Source organism: Centruroides vittatus, unplaced genomic scaffold (genome assembly GCF_030686945.1).
Source record: "Centruroides vittatus isolate TY-2023 unplaced genomic scaffold, ASM3068694v2 contig_1427, whole genome shotgun sequence".
Lineage (NCBI taxonomy): Eukaryota > Metazoa > Arthropoda > Arachnida > Scorpiones > Buthidae > Centruroides > Centruroides vittatus.
Window position 1 is genome coordinate 972,360 of NW_027120893.1, and position 25,741 is coordinate 998,100.

At 29.7% G+C, this 25,741-nt stretch overlaps 1 protein-coding gene across 11 annotated transcripts in view; it reads left to right on the top strand.

Annotated features, from left to right (window-relative positions):
- Positions 1 to 25,741, top strand: part of LOC136968281 (tyrosine-protein phosphatase Lar-like) — a 161,579-nt gene that overhangs the window by 98,271 nt on the left and 37,567 nt on the right. For 9 of the 11 annotated variants that reach the window (XM_067262270.1, XM_067262273.1, XM_067262274.1 and 6 more), the window contains 3 exons: positions 8,347 to 8,631; positions 9,190 to 9,489; positions 23,678 to 23,989. In XM_067262270.1, coding sequence (XP_067118371.1) covers positions 8,347 to 8,631; positions 9,190 to 9,489; positions 23,678 to 23,989 — 897 coding nt within the window. The remainder of the gene's footprint in view (positions 1 to 8,346; positions 8,632 to 9,189; positions 9,490 to 23,677; positions 23,990 to 25,741) is intronic. The other 2 variants (XM_067262279.1, XM_067262280.1) reach the window with 1 other exon arrangement.

Sequence of the window (25,741 nt, forward strand, 5' to 3'; positions counted from 1 at the left end):
GTCTTGGTCTATATGATGTTGATAAGAATGATTGACCTACCAGATTCGCAATAAATAGCCAGTAAATAAAGTACGTTGCTGTTAATGTCATTGCTGTTGATTTTAATAGGAAAGTTGAACACGGGCTCAAGAGAGCTGTAGATATCTAACATCCACTTAAATTGACAGTCAGTTTTCTAAATAGTTTCAACAGAAACTTATCAGCTTTCAAAATACAAATTCAACTGGGAATGTCTAATAATATCAATTAAAACATTGATTAACATAAGGAAATTGAACCAGACAGAACTAAAGACAAAGTGTACATACCCAAATTGGTAGTTTTCGGCAAAATTACTGTGGTAGATAAATGTCTGCAATGTGCAAAGGAGTTTTAAAGATGCTATTGGTAAGTTGAAGCTGTTTAATGAGTTGAAATTGTAAGTTAAGATTGACAGGTAAACCACATTATTGCATAATCCTCACCTGCTTTCAAACTGACCTTTAAACATATACAATCTCTGTGTTACCTGCACAAAGTACATACAGGAATAAAAAAATTACAATGATTGAGTATACTGGTACAAGGGCACCCATTCAATGAGAGGGACCAATTGATCCTCCTGAGATTGCTTTATTCTTTGTTTTCTTCTTTTATCCAAATTTATAAAGTAATGACATTTCTGTAAGAAACATTTTAATATTAGTTGCACTGCTAAAACCCACATGAAACAAGATGGTACCTCTAGTTCTTCGAGCCATATGTAGCCACTATTCTTTGGAAGTCTTAATTTTTGTAGGATAATTGAAATTTTCAATTAATTTTTTAAAGTTTATGTTATATAAAAACATAGGAGCCCTAGATATCATAACAAAATTATTAAGAGCTTATTAATTGATTATTCCCAAAATGTTTCTGGTGCTAGGTAATTTGTATTTAATACAAATTAAAAATTCATGATAATTTTTATCTATGAGATACATATTTATATATACTCTTGACCATACTGCTTTCTGTTATTTGGCACATTGATCTGGCATATAATGTGCCATACTCATGAAGCTAATGCAGAGATTTTGGGTATAGTGTATGAAATCAATGAGACAGGTGTGAGACACTGTTACATACCGGTAGTTTTTATTAAACTTAAGATTTTAACGTGGATAAAATGTTTGTTATTGTAAAGAATCAAGCACACATTATATAAAAAAAAAAGGAATGTGGGTCTGGTTTTTCACTTCATCTGATTTTCCTGTTTCTCTATCATCTCAAGAAGTCATTTTGATACAGATTTATATAAATCCTTGATCAGAGCTTTATTAAAATTGGTAGCAGTCCAATTAATGATATTAGAGTTTCTTGAAGTTGTTATATTGTTGATTTTGATGTTTTTGCACTTCTAGAAGATGCCATATATTTTCTATGATATTTAAATCTGGACTTTTTGAGCAGGCTGGTGTAGAATATTCACATTGTTGGCCTGGAAGTACTGGATGAATGGTGCTTATTGTTCTATAGCATTTTATTGATATGAATGCAATTGGTTTTGCTACTGTAAAGTAGAAAAAAATATAATACTTAATGCATATCACATGACTTCAATGGCAGAAAGTAATCTTATACAAACAAAAAAAAAGCAGAAAAAATTTAAACTGATATTTCTCAGAGATGCATATTAAAAAGTATGAACAATAGACTAAGATAATTACATATAAATTCAAATAAGGGTAATTTCAATAATTTTTACTGAAAATAAGAAATGTAATCAGCGCCGGATTAAGCCTCTAGCGGGCCCTAGACAAAATTTAAATTGGGGCCCCATTTAAATAAGTTGCTTCTAAACAAATCTTATATAATGTGACATTAGCGTAGCTAGCATGAGTGACACCCGGTGCGGATATCGTGGTGTCACCCCAAGTCACACCATAGTGTCACCCTTTTTAACTCTTTTATAAAACACTATTAAATTGTAATATCTTCGCACTCGAGCAACTTGAACGCTATATCGAATATGCAATGTCGCGACGTATAAATGTAGATTTAGAAGATAAATCGTAACCATCCATACATCAGTACTATCACGAGACGCGGCCCTAGAAATATTTGTAGATGGCGCGAGAGATCCCGTGGCGTACTGTACATTACTTCTGATGCACGGGTGGCTGTTGACCTTTTTTTGAGGTAATAGTCAGTCGAGCGGAGCTTAGTAAGAAAACAATTGTTAAATACACCCTTTTCTGTCCTATCGAATTTCTTAAATAATTTGTAACTCGTTTTCAACCAGAGGAATCTTCTGCACTAAAGCCGGGCCCCTCCGAATTACGGGCCCTAGACATTTGTCTACTTTGCCTATTCGATAATCCGGCCCTGAATGTAATGATTTTATACCTTTTCTATTTCTCCTTTTGGAATCACACTGCATATAAATTCTATAATATTTTGTATCATTTATAATCAATCTATCAATTCAAAATTATCTATTTTCCATCTTCCATTTAACAATTTTAACATTAATAAAAAAAGAATGACGTAAAAGTTAGGTAATTAAGGTAGTTCTAATGTAATTGAGTAACATTTTCTGAAAAATGATGGAGTATGTGCCTTGGTACCCCTTTGATTTGCCTTGAGCAGCATCCATATTCTCAAAATCCTGAATATGTCACTGCTCAATGACTTGTCTGACTGATGTGTTCGTTATCCTGCTACTACATTCATTTTTTGTGTCCAACTGGCACTTGATTCTTGGGAGAAAGATAAGCTGAAGGTATTCCATATAAGCCCTGTTGTTATACAGTACTGACTAACAATACCTTAACTTTGTGTTTCTGATCAAAGTGACCACCATAATTATAACACTTCCTTCATGCTGCTGATACTTTAGATGTTGATGGATCAGTTGTCAGGCCATCTAGAGAAAATTGCTTTTCATCTGAAAAAAACCTACCATATTAAAATTAGTACCCTTAGAGAGATGGGGCAGGTGAACTCTAGTGCTCATTTTTGCCTTGGGTCAGAGACAGTTTCGATATTTTGCAGTAGCTAAAATTCTCTTGCTACGGAACTCAGTGGATTGTACAGTGGGATACATTTAGATTCAAGGATTCCTGGAGGCAATTACTCATAAGCTGGTTTTGTCTGATTATTGTCTTTGTTTTCTGAAATAAATGTTTCCCATCATGAATTTTTAGGGCAAATGATCACCAGAGTTTCTATCTTGTTCCAGTGTTACAGTTATGAGTAACGTGACCATTTATTTTTTGACTCAAAACGGGACATTGGTTTATTTAGGTTAATTAACAGGTAGTCAATAAAAAAAAAACACTTTTTTAAAGTTATTTATTCAGAAAAAGTCAGTTAGCTTAAAAGTTACGAATTAAAAAATATATATACCCGAAACGTTTAGTTATGTTTATATTTATCAGAGGAACAAATTTGTTTTAATATAGCTGGTGATGATTTTAAGTAAGAATGAAACTCTTGGCACGTTTTTTTTTAATATTCACCTTAATTATCAACATCGCCTTTAAAACTGAAATTTGTAACTGGGTCTTCTCAGATGGCCCCAATTTGTTTATCATAGAAAATACTCTTTCTACTGGAGCATTTGTAGCAGGCAAACATAAAATATATTCAATTAAAATAGAAGAGTTTTCATACTGAAGATTGTTGGCTCGAAAGTGTTTGAATACTTCCACCCAACGAGTTCCGTGGAAACATTTAGATTATTCCATTCGGTTACTTTATCCGATGTAATGTAGTTACAAATTAACGAAAATTCGTCAAAAACTTCTGCATCTTTATTACAGTCAATATATTCCTTTTCAATTAATACATCCAGAGATTTTTGAACGTCTTCCCATGCGGGGACCTTTTTTAAATCTGCCCAATAAAATATCTCCATTTCTTTGGTAAGAAAGCAAGTCCACTGCTCCAGATATTCACGGCTTGTTTGATAAAATTCTGTAGCCGCCCTTTCACAAACTCTTCATCTATGTCAGTAACATTATCTTTCGATTTCACTATTAATTGATGGACCATAAATGGAAGAAACTGATTGGTCCGTTTCTGAGTCAAATTGTCTTTTAGTTGATTGATTTCTTTTGCAGCTTCAATTGCCGATACAGTCTGACCTTCCAGTTTCAATACAGCTTGATGAAAACTTGCTGACAGAGCGTGTAAAAAATAAAGCCACAATTCGGATGTGGGATCTTCAAAAAAGTTTTTTAGTAACAGGGGACATTTTTCAATACTCAAAAAGTAGTTTTTTTTTAATGGCTGATACATTTTTAAAACCTTTTCCAAGGCAGGCATAAGAGCAAGCCATCTAGTTTTGCTATAGCCGAGCATTTGTTGATATTCCGTTTCAGTTTCGGCGCAAAACTCCTTTAGAGCTTCAACTCGAATCGTGTAAATATAAAAAAATGAATATATCTTCACAATAATGCTTTCGTAATCTAAGGGTAGCCTGTCTGCAGCAGATTTTATTGCATTGTGAATTACATGGGCTCCACATCCAATACCTATCAATGGCTTTTTCAGTGATGATTGCAATTTCGTTAACACATTGTTAGTTCCTCGCCTAGCCGCACCTCCGAAATTGACGTTGGCATTGTCTCCGCAAAATGCCACGACTTTTGCTGTCAAATTATTATCTGTCAACACTTGGTTTAAATAATCGACAATGATGTCAGAAGTCTCACCTGGTTGGTCTTGGAGATCTAAAATTTTTACTTGCACACCTACGTAAGGTTGAAAAAAGCGCACTAGAATAGGGTATATTTTCTTGTTACCGTGGTTTGAAGCGTCGTTTAGTATTGTAATACAATTGGACTTATCAAGATCATCTTTTAATTCTTTCATTGCTGTAGGCGTCAAAACATTTACTACAATAGCTTCTGATTTCGTACGCGCGCATGTAAATTTGGGATCAAAACATGATTGAATTAATTTCGACGCACAATCATTAGAGCGAAAACTGTGGTTTTCTTGTATCGTGTGATAAGCCCAGACGCCTTCTGCCGCGGCGATATCCAAATCCTTTAAAGTTGGTGCGTCCGATTTCTTGAAAAAGGTTAACATCGAAGAACTCGAAGCGGCGGTACGATCGGCATTTTTATGTTTTTCAGACTTTAAATGCTGTTCAATATCACTGGCACCACCATGGGAAACGCTAAATTCTGTACGACACTTTTCACATCTGACATCTGAGGGAGTATTTATTTGCTTGATAAACGGATATTTTGCTTGTAAGTTAACATTGAACGTACACTTGCGTTTCGGCATTTTAACTTATGATTCCAAAACAAAAGAAGTTTAAGTTATTTACTAGGTACACGAGCATCAAACAACAACAAAACAAATATCGAGAAGTGGGCGAACGAAAAATCTGCCAAACAATTAGTCAACAAAGCGCGAGCGATGACGTCTTCGCCACTCTCGGCTATCGTCGCGTCAACCGACAACGCGGTTTGCTCTCGCACACCGATCGCGTTCGGCCGCCGGCGCGACTACTGAAATTTTCGCGCGGTTTCAGAAAACGGGACAATTTTGCGTCCCAGAGTTCATTTCGGGGACACCGGGACTCGTAACTCTAAAAAGGGACAGTCCCGTTCAAAACGGGACGTCTGGTCACGTTAGTTATGAGTGATATTAATGATAGTCTTTCTAGAAATACCTTGTATTTCTTCTATCTTTTGCAGACTATGTTAAATTAATTTTTATGCAAGATATTTACTTGTGAGTAGTCTTTCTCAGAATATATCCTGTTCCACAAGAATCCACTAATTCCACAAATACAGTAAAACTTCTCTAACTCTGTAACTCAAATATTTCTCTAACTTGAAGAAAATGAAGCACTTGGCATGGAATAACATAGATTTAATGTCTCCAACTTGAATTTCCTTAACTTGAATTTTCTCCAAGTCGAAGGTCTTCTGACATTGATTTATGTTACGATTTTTTTTACGTTTATGATTTTTGGTCACAAATCTTGATTTGATCTGAAAATTTCAAGAAACTTTCCAAATGTCTTGACTAATCCTCACATTAGCTGCATCTGAGTCATTCCTGCTTTGGTCACATGCAATGGCAGATCCAGAAGTATACAAAACAGGCCAAGTCAATAATTAAAAATATTTGAATAATTAATAAGTACATGATGATTGAGGATGATCCAATAAATCCAGGAGTTTACATGTTAAGCTCAAAAATTGAAAATATTCAATGAGTGAAAAAAAATTACCAGAATGCATTATGGTTTTACTGAAGCAGCCAAAACAAGAAATTTTACGTCCTGGATACTTAAGATCCATGATGCATTCTGGCATTTTAAAAGATGTCATTATGTGAAACTTGTGTTAGGACTGTTAAAAAGAATGACCAAAATGCATTTTATCTTCAACATACCACGTGTTGTTGCAGAAACAACATATGGCAATTTTATCAGTCATGCATACAACAATTTGCCATCTTAACCTCTTTGAAGGAAGAAGAGTGGAACTAACTCAAAAGCAACTGTCATTTGCCAATTTTGATCTGATGTTACATCAGTGAACACATCTGGATGTTTTATCGGTTGAGCACAAAAGAAGACTTACTTTGAGTAGTCAAAATAAATGCTATCTTTTTGCTTTGTATGAAGATTTAATGTATTTGGGAAATGCGATACATAAAATATATCTCCAATTTAATGTATTTTTAAAGTATTTTTGATACGAAGACCATGAAAATGAGAAGTTTAAAATTAAATTTTTAATTAATTGAACTAATGAAATCAAATTAATTTAGAATTTAATATCTAAATTGAGTAAATTACCTATATAAATATTTTGTAAAATTTACAAATTTAATTATTACATTCAATTATTTTTAACTTTTATTACAAGAATTATTGAAAATACAAAAAGCAATATTGAAGTTTGAAAACTTACCAAATTTGGATTTTCTAGACTCAAAATATAATTAAAAGTTGTAATATTTTCAAATAAACAAGAAATAATGTAACTTTAATGAGACTATTGGTAATTTATTCATTATATAATGTAACAAATTAAATTTTATAGCAATATAATGGGTATATTGTCAGTACTCTGGATGCTAACCAATTTGACCTACTAGAGGGACCTGCCCAATAACCATAAAAATTTTATGGTTCTTTGTCTTTAACTTACTCTTTGTTCTGACTGCAATCTGTCAACACGTACGAACGTTTGCCCCACAGTTGTGTAAAGACTTATTTGTACATTAATTCCTTGATTAAACCAAGATACTTTGACCACTACAATGTGCTTCGTCTGTGTGTCTCTCCCCTGTTTCTGGATTAACAACATATATATGTAATAATTTAGTTATATAATAATATAAATATATATTTTAACATTTACTGTACTTTGCTTAAAAGTATTTAAAGTTTAATAACAAAATTTATTGGTAATCAAATATTTTTAGTATAATAGTTTTTAATATTTTTAAATGTGTAAAATTAATTTCTTTTTTCTTTATTATTTAATTCATTTTTTCTAAAGTATTTTATATAATCATTTAATTTTTTGTTAAAAAATGTTTGTTTCTACTCTCTTAATAAGTTTTACTTAGTTAATTGCATTTTAGTGTTGAAAGAATAAAAATATTATTTTACGTATTATGTTTTAATCAAACATAACATATTACCCTCATCATCAATGAGTTTAGATCATATCTTTAGATCTTAAATTTATTCTCTGAATAAGGTATGATTCTTTATATATAATCACTTTACAATTTTTAACTTGTAATTTGTAGATATTTTTTTTGTTTTTAATATTTTAAAATACAATTTGAATCATCTTATCACCGTATGATGGTTCAAAATATAAATTCCTACTGGTGTCCTTTGTCTTGCTGTTTGTCTGTCCTTCCTTAATCTCAAGAACAGTGAGATAGATGAAAATTGAGACTAGATATGGAAAGCTTAGTGGCAGGAGGCCCTGATTAACTGTATATCATTGGAAGTCATGTTATTTCAATTAAAAAATTTCCTTTGAATGGAGTTAGATGACTGGCATGACACTATTGTTAACAGGAAAAGTATGTTGTACAGGGGCACGACACTACTAAAATTGAGATAATTGTGACAAAGTTGCAGCCCAGCATTGTGACAATGTCACAATAAATAATAGCTCATTTTTAAATTTATATATGGATGTTATTTCAATACACGTTTATCGATAATCACTATTAAATAAATTCAAATATGCAATGTTTTATTTTAACTTTATAAATAGCATAAATTGTTTCTTTATTATATTCTTAAATTGTTGAATATTTATTTATAGTATAAATATTTTAATATATTAAATAAAAAATTACTAATATAATATATTTTATAGTTCCTAGTCAACCTGTTAATTTGAGAGCTACATCTACATCATCTACTACTGTGCACTTAACGTGGATGCGTCCATCTCATACTGGAGAAAGTATTACTGGATATGAACTATACTGGAATGATACATTTACTCAACAAGAATACCATTTAAGCATTCCTGATGTAGAAACATATACTCTTGGCGAACTTTATCCTGATACCATATATTATGTTTGGATTGCAGCAAAATCTAGATTAGGAGAAGGAGCTGCAACTCCACCCATTCCTGTGAAAACAGAACAATACAGTAAGTTTAATAAATATTTAATAAGTTTAATTACATACGTTTGAAAAATGCAAATTTCGAACAATTTAGAAAAAATTCCAATATCAAAAAGATTGATATCAAGATTATTTCAATATAGGTTTTCATATATAAAAATCTATATTGAAATACTTATTAAACATCAAGATTCAAAGAAAACCGATTTGACATTGAAACATATGGTTGCCTGATATTGTTCCCGCATGTTGACCTGTAGCAAGATTTAATATTATTATTTCAATTAAATTATTTTAAATTGTATTTGTTATTGTATATTTTAACTTGAATTTATTTATACAAAATAAAAGTTTATTCTTTATATTTCATAATTTAATTTTTATGAAAATTTTATTAAGTATAATTATAAATGCATGTTTTTTTTTATATTTTATTTAAAGATTATTTTTGTTACTAATTGCACTAATTTCCTTAATTAATAGAATATATATTATTTTATATATTAAATATTATTTTGCATGCTTTTAATGCAATGTTAAGTTAAATTTTGATTGCACAACCCAATCCTTAATTCACCCACAGTGCCAAGTGCTCCTCCCCAGAATGTTATAGGTTCTACCATAGATTCCTCTACTTTGCGTATATCTTGGCAACCACCTCCTCGTGATAAACAGAATGGGATCATAACTTATTACAAAATAAAATATCAAAAGGTTGGATCGAAAAAATTTGCTATTGAAGTCTCTCTAAATCCAGACGAGAGATTTTATGTTATACACGGTTTAGAAAAATGGACTGAATATCAGATATGGGTTTTGGCTGGAACTTCTAAAGGAGATGGTCCATTATCACCTCCTCTCATACTTCGAACAGATGAATATGGTAGGTATTTATGTTTTTTTTTTAGATCAGTGATTCTCAAAGTTATTGATCTGGGGACCTCTATGTCCCGTGTACTACTTATCCTGTAAATATCACCTTAGATAATGATAGGTTGTATGCTAAAATATTTTGTTTATTTGGTAATCTGACATAAAAGAGGTAATGCATAAAAATGTTCTTTTATTTGGCTAAACAATGTAAAATTGCATTTTGAAAAAAAAATGACTAATTTAGTCTGCAGACAGTTATACTTTGAGAACTACTGTTTTAGATTACAAGCCGCTACCTTCAAAAACAAATTATTTAATTTCAAAATAAATTTTAAAATATATTTTTCATTTATAGTTATTTAACTTTTTGTGATCATTTTTATAAATTCAAATAGCATTAATTTATAGGTTAAATATATTTTTTAGTTTAATCTATAAAAGCAAAATGTAGCTATTTTTAATTACTTAGGAATCTTACTGGAAATAATGTTTTATTATTCAATTATAAAATATAAACAAAATTCTTTGACTTACAGTCATTTCAAACTTAACAAAAATTTTTAAAAAATTTTAATTTTGTCATCTATACTATAAAGTTGTAATATGAGAATTTGATTTAAAATAAGAAACATAATAGATTTCTGTTATATATTTATTATTTATTACACGACAAACTGCATATTAAAAAAATTTTTCAATTTAAATTATTCCTTTTATCAATACATATTATAAGGTATAATATAACATATTTAAAACTATCTCTTTTATTTAAAGTTTAAACTTTAAACATATAAAACAAATAAAAATTTAACATTCAAACTGTAAAACCCTTAAATTGTAATGCAAAACCATGAGAATTTCATAGTCTATTTCTTGCTGGCTCATAAATGTTACCTCCAGTGCTGAAAATTCTTTTGCTTTCGATGGAAGATGCTGGGGCACTTAGATATTTCATAGCTATTTTGCTCAAATTAGGAAAAAGTTCCTTTGAACTTCACCACAAAAATGGGTCACTATATCTTTGTATAAGAGGTAAATGTAAATATTTTTCTAATTCTTAATCGAAACATTTGTTTCGTTTTTTCTTTCTTTTTAAAAACATGTCATTCTTTCTCTTACCAGAAACTAATTCATCAAATAAATTAGAAAAACTTAGAGATTCTCTTCCATCTTGATCATCTCCAGAAGTAGAAGCTTCAGAATTTAATTCTTAAGATTTTGAATTATCAATATCTTTTAAGCTAACAATTGTCCATCTTTTTATTTCCTCTACCATATCCTTTTTTTTTGAAATTTCATTTTGAATCTTGGATCTAATAAAGATGAAAAGCATAAAGACTTGTTTTCCAACATATGCTGAAATTTTTTTTTTTAATTGAATTTTCTAGTCCTTCTATTGTGGTATTAATGCCACTAAAGGAACTACTGCTCTTTACTTTTGATAAGAATAATTTCAGTGTCTCAGTTGTGGGAATTATTGAAGATGAGGTGGTTTCTCGATAATTCACAGTAATTTTTTCGAATGTTTTTAAAAGTAGAACAATTTTCTCAACACGAGACCACTGATATGGGCTCAATGTAGGAATTTTATTATCTATAGCATATGTGACATAAGCTTTTTGCTGTCCCAAGTTTCTTTGAAACATGTAGTATGTAGAATTCCAGCGAGTGGGAACATCTTGAATTAATTTGTTTCTGCAAATCTTTCAATTTGTTTACAGCTACAGCAGAATGATTAAAATATGTGACAATATTTCTATTAACTGTGATTATAGTTTTCACATCTTGTTGAGATAATGCCTTTAAGTTGCAATTCCTGATTCCAGCTACCATATTTGATCCAGAATTGTTCAAGTACTAAGAATATCTTATCACTTGTCAACTTATACTGTTCAAGAACAATGTTTATCTGTTCACTGATTCATGTAGATGTGTGGGAACCTTCAGAGGAAACAATTCGTAAAACAGCTTTTTCTTGCTGAAAATTATCCTTCAACCTGTGAGCTGTTACACTTAAAAAAGCGGAATTGTTTGTAGTTGCTGTCCAAATATCAGCAATTAAAGAAATATGTTTTCATCATCAATAGCTTTCTGAATTTTCAGGGATGATATTTTCAAAAAAAAATTTTCTGCTGGGAATATTGTATTTAGGAATGATTGTTTAAAATGATATTTGAAATCTTAAATCAGACACAACAGAATATGGCTATATATCTACACTTATCATTTCTTCAATCAAACAATGAACTTCTTTGGATCGTTGATCATTTATATTCCACATTTTTTCTTCTCTATTAATTGAGTTAAAGTAGCTTGTCTTTGGATACGAGTTTCCATTGTTACTGATGAACACCCAGTTTCTTTTAAAAAGTTTTCACAATGACATTTTTCAAGATGATTTATCATGTTTGTGGTGGTAAAAGAAAAAAATAGCTGCATATTAAAAAATTAGTTTTATTGTATGAAATTTTATATTTTTATTAAGAATACATAATTTCATGCGATAATAATCATATTATTTAACTATTAACACAATAAATTATTAACACTAATCGGCTGTTATGCTTATTGGTGCATCCTTACTAAAAACAAACCCTTGACTTCTTAAATTATGCTTATTTATTAAATATATTTTATTTAATATCACTTTCAAATATTCTAATATGTTCATTAAATTATATTCTGTTTTAAAAAGTCTATTTAATTTTATTGAATATTATAAAAAAATTATTTTAGAAGAATAAAAAGGATGGAAAAATAAACTTTTACTATACAATATTCAGTGTTATCTTTTCAAATGTAAAAGTAGGCAAACTAGTAAATAGGAAAAATAGCAAACGTCTCTGTTCTTAAGTCAATATATAACCCATTTTAACATTTTTTAAATAATTTTAATTAAAATGGCTGACAGTATTTTTTAAAATTAAAAAGCTTTGAAGAAACTAAATTGTCTTCTTTTAGCCATTTTCAATCACCAGAAAACAATAAGAATGTTTCTTCAAAGAGAATTTATCATACAAAAATGGAAAAAGCTTATAAATTTCTTTCATTTGTTAAAGTATTACTTTTTAAAATAGAAATGTTTATTTTATTATCTTTAATTTTTTTCTATTTAGATTAATTTTAGTGAATTAACAAAAATTATTGTATAATTCATTATAGAATTTGTTGCAAAGTATTTATTTCAAATGTGTTTGAAAAATTCTAATGCATTTTATCATTGCATCAAAAATATAAAATAAATAGTATAATAAATATAGTGATATAATTTTATTAGATAACCATATTAATTATTATACTATTTATATTATTGAATAAAATTTCTTTCTGCTTATAACCAAATAATACAAAAGAGAAAGAAAATGAAGATACTTTATTTTATACTTAAATACCTAATTCATGATAATAACTACTATTCTTTCATATGTGTACCGGTACAACCTAGGGCAGTATATAATCTGCAATGGCATATATCTGCAGAAAATTTCTAGAACAAAAATAAATTCTTTACATAATCTACCCCACCATATATCTCACACATATGGGAGCAGTTACTACTCCAGAGGCAAGTGTTTGTGATTGCAATTTAAACTCACTCCATCCAATAACTTCCTTTCAAACAGATAACCCATGCATTATATGCATAAATATATGGTACTAGTAATTATAATGACAAAAAATATAATATCTAGAGATGATTCAGCTATGATCAAAAATAATTCTTTCTTCTATAAAATTGCTTTTATTCTCAAAATAGTTTACATTTTAATTATAAAAAATGTATAATTCAATCAATAATTTATGTAGCACATTTCTTATGTATGTATGCTGACATATACTCTGGGCCACACAAAGATAAATTGCAAGATAGTTGAAATTATATATTAATAATATTTATCAAATTTTATTTTTACACACTATACATAAAGTATATTAAATACATGCATGTATATATATATTTTATACATATTGTATAAAATGTCAGAAAAGGAAAAAAGTAGATGACTAAATTGTGCTGCCTTTTTAGACATGGAATCCTGGTGTAGTGCATCACTTTGCATCCCAGTTAGTACAGCCCTTATAATGCATATTATATCGGTAATAGTATATGATATACAAATATGTTTTATCAGTGATATAATCACAAGTGGTAATGTCTTCTGCCTCCACTGTCTGCCAGTCTCTACTGCTGGTCCACGCAAGTTTAAAAGTAAACAGTGTTAAAAATGTTATAAGTAGCTGACCCTGAATGAAGCAGAAAACAGGCACATCGACTCAAATACTAGGCTGCATGAACAGCCATGAGGTGAAGAAGAATAAAATTTAATACTTGTTTTTGTTCAGACTTTTTGTCTTTTTTTATTGAGCATTGTAATGTATATCATTGGTTCGCATATGACGTGCAAGGTGTTGCCATACAATGTGCAGCTCCTTGTATAATAATGTAATAATAGTGGGTTATTGCATTTTTACAGTAGCTCACATATGAGTGCTAATTGTATACAAACCATCAGTGATGCAGGTGATTCACACTCCAAAATTTCTGGTTACATTGTTGCATTATATATATCGGAATGCATAACTACATGCCAATATATAGCTAGTTGTTTAACAGATTCAGAATATGTCTGTAACATTCTTCACTAATTATATCTTCTGTTCATACTCTTAAGAATCTTATTCAGATAATCAAGAAAATTTAATGTAGTGGAAATACAATATTTCATTAATAAAGTTCTTGTTGGATATAATGAGCTTACTATATAAGATATTTCAAATGCCAAATTCTCAGAGAAAAAATTATCATTACTAAAAAGAATCTTGATGATAATGACAGTTTATATACTTTGTCTTCAGCTAAAATCAACTTAATGTAATATACAGAAAGAACTAAATAAACTTATTTGACATTTTTGTCGGAAATACAAAATCAAAGTATATGAATAATGGAGAAAACAAAGGCTTACTTATATGTAAACATAAATAAAAAAAGCACATTATTATCATTTATTTTTTAATTTCTAGTGTTAATTTTTCATCTTCTCTCTTTCTTTTATGATAACAGCATGAAGAATAAATTGCTTTTATTCTTCACTTGATGAAGTAACCTTTCTCAATAGCAGAACACTAAAGTTTAATATTTGAAATTAGGAAGATAGTTAAAATAAAATAACATTTCTTCATTCTTTATAAGTTTTGTTGTTTTCAATTTAGTTTAGTCAAATATTATTTAATTTATATATGCAGAAAAAATTTTTTTAACATAAATAAGTAGTGTGTGCCTTGTATTATAACAATATAATACTTTTTACACATTTATTTATGATTTAATAACAATTCAGTATGTAAAATGGTGCATATAATAATAGGTATTTTTTTGTTCTCTCTCGTGTTTGAATAAGTTTTTAAATTATGAATTATATTTAGGAGCCACGAAAAAACTTTTATGGACAGAAATCTATTATGAAATTTGTAAAAATTGATATTGGAGTAGATGGAGAACTTGTGTTTCTTGTGACAGTACATTTTCTGGACTAATAGTCATATTGATTCATAAAATTATAATTCTTTCTTGATGTATGTTTATTAAAATTTATGGTTAATGTTACCTATGGTTCCTGGATGGTGGCTCGTCTCTGATTCCAGCGAATAGAAGAAGGGAAACAGTTGGGATGCACGTTCTAACCTAACCTAAACTATTCTAATAAATTATCATAATTATTACCAACAAAATTATTAGAATAGGTTAGGTTAGGTTAGGTTAGGTTAGGTTAGAACGTGCGTCCCCACTGTTTCCTTGCTGGAATCAGACAAGCTGCCATCTTGGAACCATAGGTAACATTAACAGAATTGATTAATATAATATATTATAAAATATGAATTTATTATTTTTACATACTTTAGATATTTTTAAAAATTACAGTTTTATAAAAATTCTATATGTTTCATACATTTAAATAGTAATTTTCAAATTATAACATTAAGATATTAAACATTTTAGTTATTGTAAAAATGTATTTTTCTGTTTAAAGATCATTATTTCTTCCATTGCCATTTTGATGATCACTTCGATTAAAATAAAAAAATTTTTATTTTATAATTATATGATGTTAAATTAAATAGGATTAGATTCCTTCACAGTTCAACTGTAAACAGATTATATATTCATTTTGATGTTAGTAATTAGCTTTTAACAACGAAATTATCTTCATCATTAATGATATCTTGTATCAGTTGATTAAACTATATTTTGAGTTTAATAATTTGGTAAATATTATTATTAATAAACTAAGCTAAGAATGTGGATATAAAATAAATTTCTTAAAAAACTTAAGACATGAAAGTTTACAAATATTTTAAAATTATTTTATGAAAATAGTCTTTAAAAACTATTTTTAATAAAGTGAATATAGATTCAGACAAATTAAATTTCAATAAATAAATTAGTTTAATTTTTACATTCTTGTACATAAATTGGATGGTTAATGTTACCTTAGGTGCCAAGATGGCGGCTCGCCTCTGATTCCAGCAAGAAAACAGTGGGACGCACGATCTAACCTAACCTAACCTATTCTAATAATTTGGTTGCTAATAATTATGGTAATTTATTAGAATAGGTTAGGTTAGGTTAGGTTAGAACATGCGTCCCACTGTTTCCTTGCTGGAATTAGAGACGAGCCACCATCTTGGCACCTAAGGTAACATTAACCAATTGGATTAATAATGAAAATTGCTTACACTTCAGATTTACAAAATAGAATAAAATTAAATTAAAACTTTTCTAACTTGTTTTTTCTTTATATTGAAATCTATATAACATTTCTTAAAAGATATTTTAAAATAAAATGCTATTAGAAAAGTTAAATTTTAATTTACAACTTGAATATATTTTATTGGAGCTGTAGTGAAGCTATTTTAAATATTCATATATATATTTGGCTAACTTTAGTCTAATGGAAAAGTTTTATATGTTTTTCTGAGTACTAAAAAATTTTTTATAAGAAATATGTGTGTAGTTAATTATAATTTATGATTTTGCAATAACAACTTACCAACAATAGCTATTTTATGCATTTTCCTTAAAATGTTTTCAGCAATCTTAATTAAATAGTTCTTTATGTCATTTTTAAATTAAAATATATCATGACTTTAAATAAATTAAAAGCATAATAATTTATTTTTCTAAAATATGTATTTCTTAGCAGTAAATATAAATAAATATATTTATATATATTTATTTTTTTTTCAAATTCATAATACAATTTAAATATATATACTCTTTTCTTCACTTTATATATAAAAAATTTCCTGTAGTATTATTTGGTTAATGTTACCGTAGGTAGCTAAGATGGCAGCTCGTCTCTAATTCCAGCAAGGAAACAGTGGGACGCACATTCTAACCTAACCTAACCTAACCTAACCTATTCTAATAAATTGCCATAATTATTAGCAATCAAATTATTAGAATAGGTTAGGTTAGGTTAGAACGTGCGTCCCACTGTTTCCTTGCTGGAATTAGAGATGAGCCGCCATCTTGGCTACCTAAGGTAACATTAACTGTATATATTTTATTAAATTTATTTTTAAACAATATTTTTATTAATAAATATATAAATAAACTTCTGATTTATTTATAAGAGAATAGAGAACAGATAATCATTATATACAGTTTACAGTTTTGATTATGCAGAATAAATAAAATGAGATATCAAATTTAATTTAACACACCTGTCAATGATGGTCAATACCTTATCTGAACATGCATTTCTTGTGAATTTGCTTTATGAAAACAGCAGTAATGTTGTGGCTGCACTTGAGAAATTTCATTTTCATAAAAATTATTGACCCCTCAAGCTCTCAAGAGAACGATCACTTGATTCAAGGAAATTAGACATCTGAAGGTTCAACCCAGTTGGCAGTACAAACCTAACACTTCACAAGTTATTTAAACTAAACAGTTAGTGAAAATGTTGCAGACTCCAATAATGCATGTACTGTGCTTTTGCAGTTATTGCAGTTAGATGTATCTTATAGCACATTATTTATATATGATCGGCCACAACTGACAGTTACTTAAAATAAGAAACTAATCGTAATCTTCAGTGGATAGTTTAAAAATTCCAAAATGTATTTAGCCTTTTTGAGGCCATCTTCAGTGTATAGAATTTTAAACTATCAACTGAAGATTAAGATTAGTTTCTTTTTTATGGATTTGAAAGAATTCATTAAATTAACCATTGTTTTGATTGAATTAGCAGAAGTTGCTTATCACTGGCAGGGAAACTTGGCCAATCTTTTCGTTGACTTTCCTTGCCAGAATGGAAATGGACGTGTTGTAGCAATAGATTATCTTTTGGAGCAATAAGGTACATTTTCACCTCATTGGAGCTGTGAATATCCAAAACTGTTGCCATTGGACATGGAAAAACCTTCATGTTTTTCAGCAGATTCCACTGCACTTACCTAAAGTTACAATCTGGTGTGGATTCACAGCCACATTTATCTTCGGACCATTCTTCTTTGAAGAAGCTAGCCCCAATGGGCCTTTTGGCATGCTCTGTGATAGCTCAGAGATACTGAGATCAACACTTTTATCATACTCCATCTGCAACAAGCAACATCCACAATCCCTTGAGTGTACTGTGGATTGTTGCATGAACTTTCATGCAAGATAGTCCACTTCCACATATCAGATGCTGTGTATAGCAGTTTCTGTTACAACATTTCACTGATAACACAGTGATTGGTTATGTGTTTTTATACCCTGGCCATCTCATTTCCCAGATTTTAATTAGTGTGGTATTTGGTTGTGGGACACACAAAAAGCATGGTCTGTTGAGAACATTCATTTCCTTCAGATTTTAGACCTTTAGAAAGGGGAACCAAATTAGGCAGGTTGTCCTGAATTGCTAAGGTCTCTGTACAGCATGATTGTTTTGTACAAATAAAATTTTTGTTATTTGCAGTGCCAAAAGTGCCATAGTGGTGAGTTTTGCTACAAAGTTTTTTTTTATAGAGACATCTACTTGTCTTGAAATGTCACCATAACAAATTTGATTGCATTTGAACTGGTATATATTTCTATAAACAGCATTAAATAGGTTTAATTTAATTATGATTATCCAGTATAATAACAAATAAATATTGGCAACATGAAATAAACTATTTCTTCACATTCAGCTATCCATGCAATCTTTTTTACAAAGTTCTAATCAATTATAGATTACTGTCTTCTAGTATAGTCTTCAGCTGCTCTTTCTTTAACATATACTTTTGATAGAGCTTTGGAACATTATATCTTTTACTTAATAAAATATGTCATCTATCACATATTGTTTCTGGCAACTTTGAAAGAGCAAGATTAGGGTTTTCAGATATTAAAAAGTAAAATAATATATTTTGACTAAATATACAAGAAATTTCTCATGTTTGTATAGATTGTTGCTCCATTTCAGTACATCACATCAATCTTTTTACTATAATGTCAAAGGCTATATGAAAGATTTTGTGAGAACTTTTTATATCTTGACTTCTATGTGTACTGTACAAATCTATTTGTAAAAACAAGATATACCTTTTTTATTATTTAAATGTCTACTAGGACAATTCATATTATTAGGACTTATTATACTAGTGTCGATCTGTCCTAGTAGACATTTAAATAATAAAATTATATAATAAGGACACAAAAGCTAAGAATTAATACAAGATATACCTCTTTATTTTTTAACTATCTTCACTTTTTAATGCATCATGTTTACATAAGTATGGTATTTTTTCTCCTTAAATATACATTTAATTTTGTATAGGTAAATTTTTTATATTTTCTTCCACGGAAAACCTTGAAAATCCAGTGTTGGGTGTTTATACAACTGCTAACGTTTTCAACCCCGTCAGGGTCTTCATCAGGCACAGCACAACCAAACACCCAACACTGGATTGTCAAGGTTTTCCGTGGAAGAAAGAATTATAATTTATCCAGTCTACAGTAAGAAGTATAGTCAAATTTTTTATATTTATCATATTTGTACTTTTATTACTCAAACCTCTAAACTATCTGTTTTTCAAGGATGCTGTCTATATGTTCACTATGTTTGGCATTTGTCTGATTTTTTTGCTGATAACTTTAATTACCAATCTGTTTCTTTTACAACATTTATTCTTAAAATAAAGTTTTTTCAAGCAACACTGAGGACGACCATCTGAGTGGGAAGAATCAATATTAATATAGGAATGGAAAATTCACAATAATCCAAACACAAGGCTGTCATACTCTTTAGCATATTACAACGTACATGAGGAACCATCTGTATAACACGAAATAGCCTTTCCATATTTAAGCAAGTCACCAAACCTCACTCATTAAAAATATCCAAGTACCACTTATTAAAGTTATACATAGAATCTCTGTCTTTAAATTCAGCCCAAATAATTATTGGCCAATTTCACCAGAATATCAGAAGTATCCACTATATGAAAAACAATATAAATATGGATATATTTTTATTTTTAATAGCATAAATAAAAACACAAAATTAGCATATTCAGATGTCTTTGTTCAAGTTTCTATAATTTTTGTCTTGCCTTGAATTCTTATTTAGCATGTTAAATAATATAGATAGTGATATAGTTAATGTAGTCAGGGCTTTTATATTAAATTATCACGTACTATAAAATAATATATTTCATGTATACGAATGACATCCAATTATATGTTGCGACACCATTCTTTATTCTGATATACACTCAATATGAAAATATATAGGTGAAAAACTGGAATAAAGCTTAACATCCATGTACATAATATACAAATATGTAATGATTTAAACATTCTATATTTAAATACATACATAATAAAAATTAAATGAAGTAATAAAAATATTCCAAAAGTAAGTCATAGAAAATTTTAGGTTATTTTTTTTCAGTGGCGTGCCGTGACATTTGATGACAGGGAAGCTGTGTTTCTGTAAGAAGCCGACTTCCAGGGGCAATCAGTTAATTGCGTGTCAGTGATGGTCTAGGGCAGTGGTTCTTAACCTTTTTATACTCGCCGCTGACCAAATATTTCATAATTTTTTTGTGACCCCCATTTTTTAATAATAATTTATATTTGATAATTTGATAATTTATCTATAATAAATTGATTTTTTTATTATTGCTTTATTTTTTATATAATAAATGTAAATCATAATTTTATTATTTCATTATCTATTTAAATAACATTCAAACTTCACAATTAAACATGAAAACTCATTAATTTTTAACAGAAAATAAAATAAGAAACATGTCGATAAATCGATCCAATGTCGATGCTAAAACTAAACTAAAACTAAAACGCCCACTTGTGGTAAGGATTTTGCATAACTTTTGCAAAAATATTTAAATTTTCAAAGCCTACTATTTTTCCTAATTATTTTTAAAATTCCAAGCATTAATAGTTTCTTAAAATTGCTTTGGAATAAAAGAAGTAAATACTGCGGTGTAAGTAGCATATTTACATTTATTTCTTCTGTACTAACAAAGTTGTATGTAGGAAGAAATACAAAATAAATAAATAAAAACTAAATAGGAAAACTATCTTTCTTATTTCACTTTTCAATACGATATTCGGATTATACATCAATTTTCTTTTTATTATATTCTGAAGGAAATTTTGCATAATTTGGCGGCCCCCGGCAAACTTCTTATGGACCCCCAGGGGCCGCGGCTCCCTGTTAAGAATCACTGGTCTAGGGTCCATTCGTATTCATTTGTTCGATAAGCCAGTAAAAACTGTAGACTTCTCTAAATGTATTTTTAATATCACAATTACATTCTGAATTGCTAGCCACGATATAAGGGCTAAAATTAAAAATAAATTATAAAAACTTACTCGGTGAAATAAAATGTGCGGTGGATATACATACCTGGTACAATGTATTGTTCGATTGTATTAATATACTTTTAAAGAAAATTATAATTAAAATATAGCTTTGTAAAGAAACGTACATAAAAATAACATAAAATATTCTTTACTTTTTAAATCTTAAAACAATCCACTTAGTCAAATATCTTGATACGAGTAGCTAATGGATGGAACTAGTGACGGTCCAGGTAGGTGTGTAGTGAGTGTGTGCGTGCCAAATCCCGAGGGTGCCGATACCGGTCAATGTCAAATGCCTCTTTTGTCGCATCACTAGTATATCTCAAAGGACGCCACAGGGCTGTTGTAAATTTTAAACGTTTCTCACCGTAGCTGTAAAAATCTAACTATGTTAAACTTAATAGTCATTCGTTTTCTAACTAATTCGTTTTAATACCAGGTGTACACGGAAATCAGTTTCCCACTGTACTGAGCGAGTGATTGGTTCTGTTAAGCTTTTGTTGAAGTAAAATTCTGGCTCTTTCAACAGGATTTTATTTATGTCCCCATTCCCTAATCTCTTAATTATTTAGTCACTTCTTAAGTAGAAATAAGTCGAAACCAGTTACTTTGTACCTGAATATCTGTAGTCTTGAGAAAACAGTGGAAAGACAAATTTTTATGACAACGGATGTATAAATCGTAAATTTAAGGAAAATAAATTCTAGAGCTTTTTTTTTGTACCATTGTATGTACTGTACGTCTCATTCATTAAATTTGGTTGTAAATGATGCTGCCAAAGTAACAGTTAATTTTTAACACTGTACTAGAATTGTACACGTTTTTTCTGCATCCCCTTACAGATGGGACATACTAAATCGTAATATCACCGGTTTAACATTGAAATTCGTAAGTAATATAAGACGGGAGAGCGGAATAAACGCAGAATAAATATATCAAATATTTTAATGGAGTTTTTTTAAACTCCTGTCAAATATACAGAACTATCATAAAAACGTGCCAGTAAACTCCTATCGGTTGGGTTGTTATAAATCTAGTCTAGGGTGGGCAACCCTTTTTATAACATGGGCCAGAATAAATTTTACGTTTTTTTCCGCGCCGTAGTAGTTAATTGACGTCTTCTTGTGACTCGTAATTTTTTTAGTCTGCAAATATGAAATAAATAAATAAAAAGTTAATTACTACATTTATTTTTTTTATCGTTTTCGAAAATTACAAAGAATTGGAAAAATAACTAATTAATAGTTATTTTTCCAATTTAATAATCTATTAAAGATCTCGCGGGCCGGATAGAAACTTTTCGCCAGCCGTAGCTGGCCCGCGGGTTGCCCGTCGTTGATCTAGTCTGCTCATGATTCACATAATTGGGCGAGGGTGGTTGAATATCTAGCAGGCGGCTAACAGCCCACAACCGCTCCATGATATAAAGTCGCGTACTCTTTACGCGTGTGTCGCTTCTACCAGCTAAACCGTGACGTTGGTGCTCTGTAAAGCGCATGCGCCAATGCCTATAATCTGGCTGCTTGGAAGTTGACAGGCAGGCGGCTAACAGCTCAGAACCGGTCCGGGTTATAAAGTTGGACTCCGTACGCGTGTGTCGCTTCTACCAGCTAAACCGGGTGAGGTTGGTGCTCTTAAACCGCATGTGCTAATGCCTATATAATCTGGCTGATTGGAGACTGACCCGGTTTCGACATTCCTTCCGCCACCGAATTATTCGAATATACAATAGCAATCTTATCGTTTTTTTTCACATGTAGTATAGAAATTTGTAAAAGATACATAATGCAGTTGTAATAAAATATTAATTTTAATTAATTCAAAGTATGTTAAACTTCTTTCTAATATGAAAATTTATATTTTATAAAATACAAGGGAAGGTCATTGGAAGGTGGAATCGGCGCTTCCATCGCTTCCAATGACGGCACGCCACTGTTTTTTTTATAATTCAATGGAATAAAATGAGCTACAAAAAATTAATTGGAAATTTTTGTAGTTCACTTGTAATGATGATTTATGTAAAAATTAATAATATAATTTTGAAAAAGAACACATTTTGCTAAGTTAAACACACAAAAAACTTTTACTTTCTAAATAAAAACAATATTTTTCGTCATTTTTAAAAGTTAAGATTATAAACTGCTGGATTTTTGATTTTTTGTGTATTTAATTTGAAGACATTAAGTTAAAAGAGATAATAATTGAACATCTTTTGTGTTTTGCTTTTGTAGCTTATGTGTTTAAAATTACTGGATACATGAATTATGAAATTTTCTTCGCATTTAAGATTAAGGTTATTATTAATTGATTAATGAAAAATATTTAAATTTTTTAGTTCCTGGTGAACCCAAGCAAATTAAAGTCACACCAATTAATAGTACTGCAATTAGTGTACGTTGGAAACCTCCTGCCAATAGAGATCGTAACGGTCTAATTCGTGGATATCAGATTCACGTACAAGAAATGAATAAAGAAGGCGATTTGATAAATGAACCGATAAGATACGACGTGGCCGAAGAAGATGCAGAAGAATATAACGTAACAAACTTACAACCTGATACTGAATATTCAGTACAAGTTGCAGCTGTTACAAGAAAAGGAGATGGGACACGTAGCAGAGCGAAAACAGTGAAAACATTAGGGGGTGGTAAGTATTAGGTTGAATAATTTTAATTGCATTATAAAATTTTAAATTACAGTTTATAAACTAATTTTCATTAGCTAATAGCTAATTTAAAAGCTGTAATAGCTATTTTTTTCATTTATTAATGTTTTAAATTTATTCTATATAAAATTCTCATTAGAATAAGACTTTTTAATAATAGTGTGAATAATGATTAATGGGTAATATGATTTGTTTTGATCTCTAATATATCGGAATATATTGAGTCTGGGTGTAAACGAAATAAAGGACTGTACAATACTAATTGAAACAAGATGATGACGACTTTAATAAAATCAAGGATCAGGGCCAACAATAGTATTGTTGACGGGTATACCACGTTTACAATAATAAACAATTATAACCAATACAATAACTGATGAACAATAATACTACAAACAAATAAATTATTGTAAACAAATATAACACGTTTACAATAATAATCTTACTTTGTTCCGTAAACTATATACTGTCTATAGATACACACCACGAGGTTGAGGATGTCTTGTTCTTGTGGATGGAAACGGATTAGCTTTCCACGAAGTAAAACCAGAAAAAAGTTCTTCAGCATGTGCAATGGTCCCTTTTATATTACCCGTCATGCACGAATGCTCCCTTCCTCACGTGACTTGTCTTTGGGCAATTAGCCCACTCTGACTGGTGTAGACAGGAACAGTGATACAGTATACTATTCTGCAAACAATCATACAAAAAGTAGATCCCGACACGTAACGATGTTTTATATACACAATATAATATATAACTATACAAACAAAACAATAAAGTGGCGCAGCACTACAGATTATAATAGCAATTAAAAAACAAAGCTTATACTTGAGTGAGAAAAGAAAATAATATAATTTTTTAAATAATAATTATTTTGAAATTATCAGGTCAGTCCATAAGTCAGTGGTTCCCAACCGGTGTTCCGCGGAACACTGGTGTTCCGTTAGCATCTCCCAAGTGTTCCGCAGATTTAGTTGCAAATCGGAAAGTGTACAATCGTATTCGAGCCGCCGAATATCAAAAAATTAAAATCATAAAATTTTCATAAACTTAAATATATATGTACGACTCGTACTTATGGAGTGTACTACTGTTTCGAATAAGATAAAGGCAATGATAAAAACTGAATGAAATATGTAAAAAACATCAGGCACAAGTTTTTCATTAAAGTTATTTAGGTATATTATTTTCCTGTCTTAGAATTGGCATTAATAATATGAGTAGAGATTTTGAATTATAACTGCTCAATTCTAATAAAATAACTGATGACAAGCTTATGTATTTCATATTAACTTAAGTAAGTGTTCCGCTAAAGAAAATTGCTCACAAAAGTGTTCCGCATCCTAGAAAAGGTTGGGAACCACTGCCATAAGTCCATGCTCATTTTTATGACCTTCAGAAAAATCTTGTTTTGCTGTTAAAAATGTCAGTCTAATGTGATAATTTTTATACTGAAGTGTTAAATTGGATCTCATTCATATAATACTGTTCAGAATTGTGAACATTTCAGTTGTTTATTTTCTTTAAAATGGAAGTAACCGATGAATATAAAAGATATGTTTTATACTTTTTATTTTTAAGTGGTGAGAATGCTACAAATGCAGCCAAAAAAATAAATACTGTACATAATCAAATTGTAATTAGTGCAAGGACTGCGCAGAAGTGGTTTGAAAGATTTAGAAACAATGATTTTAGTGTGGAGGATAAGGCTCGTACTGGAAGACCTGTTGA